Genomic DNA, 1,941 nt, shown 5'->3' on the forward strand with positions numbered 1-1,941 from the left:
ATGGCACATAACAACAACAACAACAACAACCTATGTATCTACCCATAGAGTGTTTGTTGTTACTGATAATAGAATATTCTGTATGGAAAACCATTTACCTTTGTTGTCTGTACCTCTTGTGCACCTCTCTGTGTCTTCCAATCACTTGCTTTTGGTAATACAGCAACTTCTAAGTTTTATATGGTACTTCCTCTATCATAATGAAAAAGGAAATAACAGCGTATTTACATTTTCTTACACATGTTCTTGAAAGCAATCAATGAAATTTTTTTCTCCTTTGTCTTGGCCCTATCTTCTTTTTTTTTTTAAAAAAAAAACTTCCTTTCATCCAGGCCTCTGAATGTTTTTGTTCAGCTGCAAACAAGTAGACTCAGAGAAGTTTAAGATTATACAGTTTGGTTAAGCTCTTCAAGGGGGTGAGACCACTTCAGTAGTTTCCATACTACACCGTCTAGGGTCCCAGGGATTCCTCGGAAGTGCTTCAGAGAAAGTGGGCAGCAAAATGGGTTAAAATACCATTTGCCATCCAGTCAATTTGCATTCAGTGGCAATGACATGCCAGAGTAGAACTGTGCTTCAAAGGGTTTCAAGGGCTGATGGTTCAGAAGTAGATCTCCAGCTCTTTCTTCTGAGGCACCTTTGAGTGGACTAAATCCTCCAGTCTTTCAGTTCGCAGCAGAACATGTTAACCACTTGCACCACTTAGGGACAAAGGGGGTTAAAAGCACCATACTAAATCAGTCATAGATGGTAACAGTTTCTTATCATCATCATCTTTACAGCTTGGCTTCTTCAAAAGAAAATATGAAAAAATGAGCAAGAATCCAGAAGAGATCGATGAGACAGCAGAACTAAACAGCTGAACCATCCATCAGTGCAAGCAAATTGAAACAGCCCGTGATTGATATATGCATGAATGGATTGATACATGCATGAATGGTTTTTTTTTTTAATTCCAGTATTTTATAATGTAATAGGTAAACTAGTCTGATATTTTATTTTAAGAGAAACTGCAGGTCAGTTTGGAATGAAGAAATTTTGGGTGGGTGTTGGGTTAGAAAGGGTAAAAGAGCTGTTTTATACAAGATGGGGGGTGGGGTGGGATAGCCTTAAACTGGCCGGTCCAGAGTTTACATTTTGATGTACACTGTGTCAGAAACATGAAATGCTTCCATGCACGACAAGTTTTAAAGCACAACATTAACACTTTCTCATATTTTTTTTAAGGGAATGCTAATTTTAAAATATTTTTTTAAAAAACAGCAACAACAAAGTGCAAGTACCCCCAGTATAGGTACTTAATCATTGACTATTGACATTAAAAAGAAGGGTAAAAGATAAACAGTTCTTCAACTTATGCTGCTCATCTAAAGTGGCCACAGAGGACATTTTTAACTGATCATTTATTTATAAATGAGGTAAAATTTGCAGTTGGTTCCTCTCAACCCTCTTCAGAGTCCCAATCTTGCTCTGATAAAATTGTCAATACATGCTTGAATAACTGATCGGAGTTTAGAGTATGCCTCTTGCGGAGGGGAGAGTTAGAGGCCAAGGCACAAAACTTAACCTGTTTACTGATGGCCCAGCCTGACTCAATGGCAGTGTGTTTGGTTTTGGTTAACTGCAAGGCCTTGGGAACCACCAATATGGGAGGTGCACTCTCTGAGTTTGTTTCCAGTGTAGTCAAACTTCCAGAAGATTAAATTTCCTCTAGGCAAGTGTTCTGGTTACCTCGTGCCACTCTGACAAGAAATATACCACAAATGGGATGGCCTTAACAAACAGGAGTTTATTCTTACAATTTGGAGGTGTTAAGTCCAAGTGCAAAGTGCCAGGTTCTAGGAGCTGGGTGAAAGACCCTCCACCTTGGGGTCCAGCTCTGCCTCCTGCTCCCGGCCCACTGGAGCTAGAGGCATTTCTTCACTCAGACAGCTGCTGGCT

General features: G+C 39.7%; 1 protein-coding gene across 1 annotated transcript in view; it reads left to right on the forward strand.

The window, feature by feature from the left end:
* ITGA2 (integrin subunit alpha 2) overlaps positions 1–863 on the forward strand; it is a 155,527-nt gene extending 154,664 nt beyond the window's left edge. Inside the window, exon 29 of the mRNA XM_007951539.1 lies at positions 783–863. Coding sequence (XP_007949730.1) covers positions 783–863 — 81 coding nt within the window. The remainder of the gene's footprint in view (positions 1–782) is intronic.
* The last annotated feature ends 1,078 nt before the right edge of the window (positions 864–1,941 follow it).

The sequence above is a fragment of the Orycteropus afer genome, unplaced genomic scaffold (assembly GCF_000298275.1).
Source record: "Orycteropus afer afer isolate SDZICR_OR568_19922 unplaced genomic scaffold, OryAfe1.0 scaffold00296, whole genome shotgun sequence".
NCBI classification, from domain to species: Eukaryota; Metazoa; Chordata; class Mammalia; order Tubulidentata; family Orycteropodidae; genus Orycteropus; species Orycteropus afer.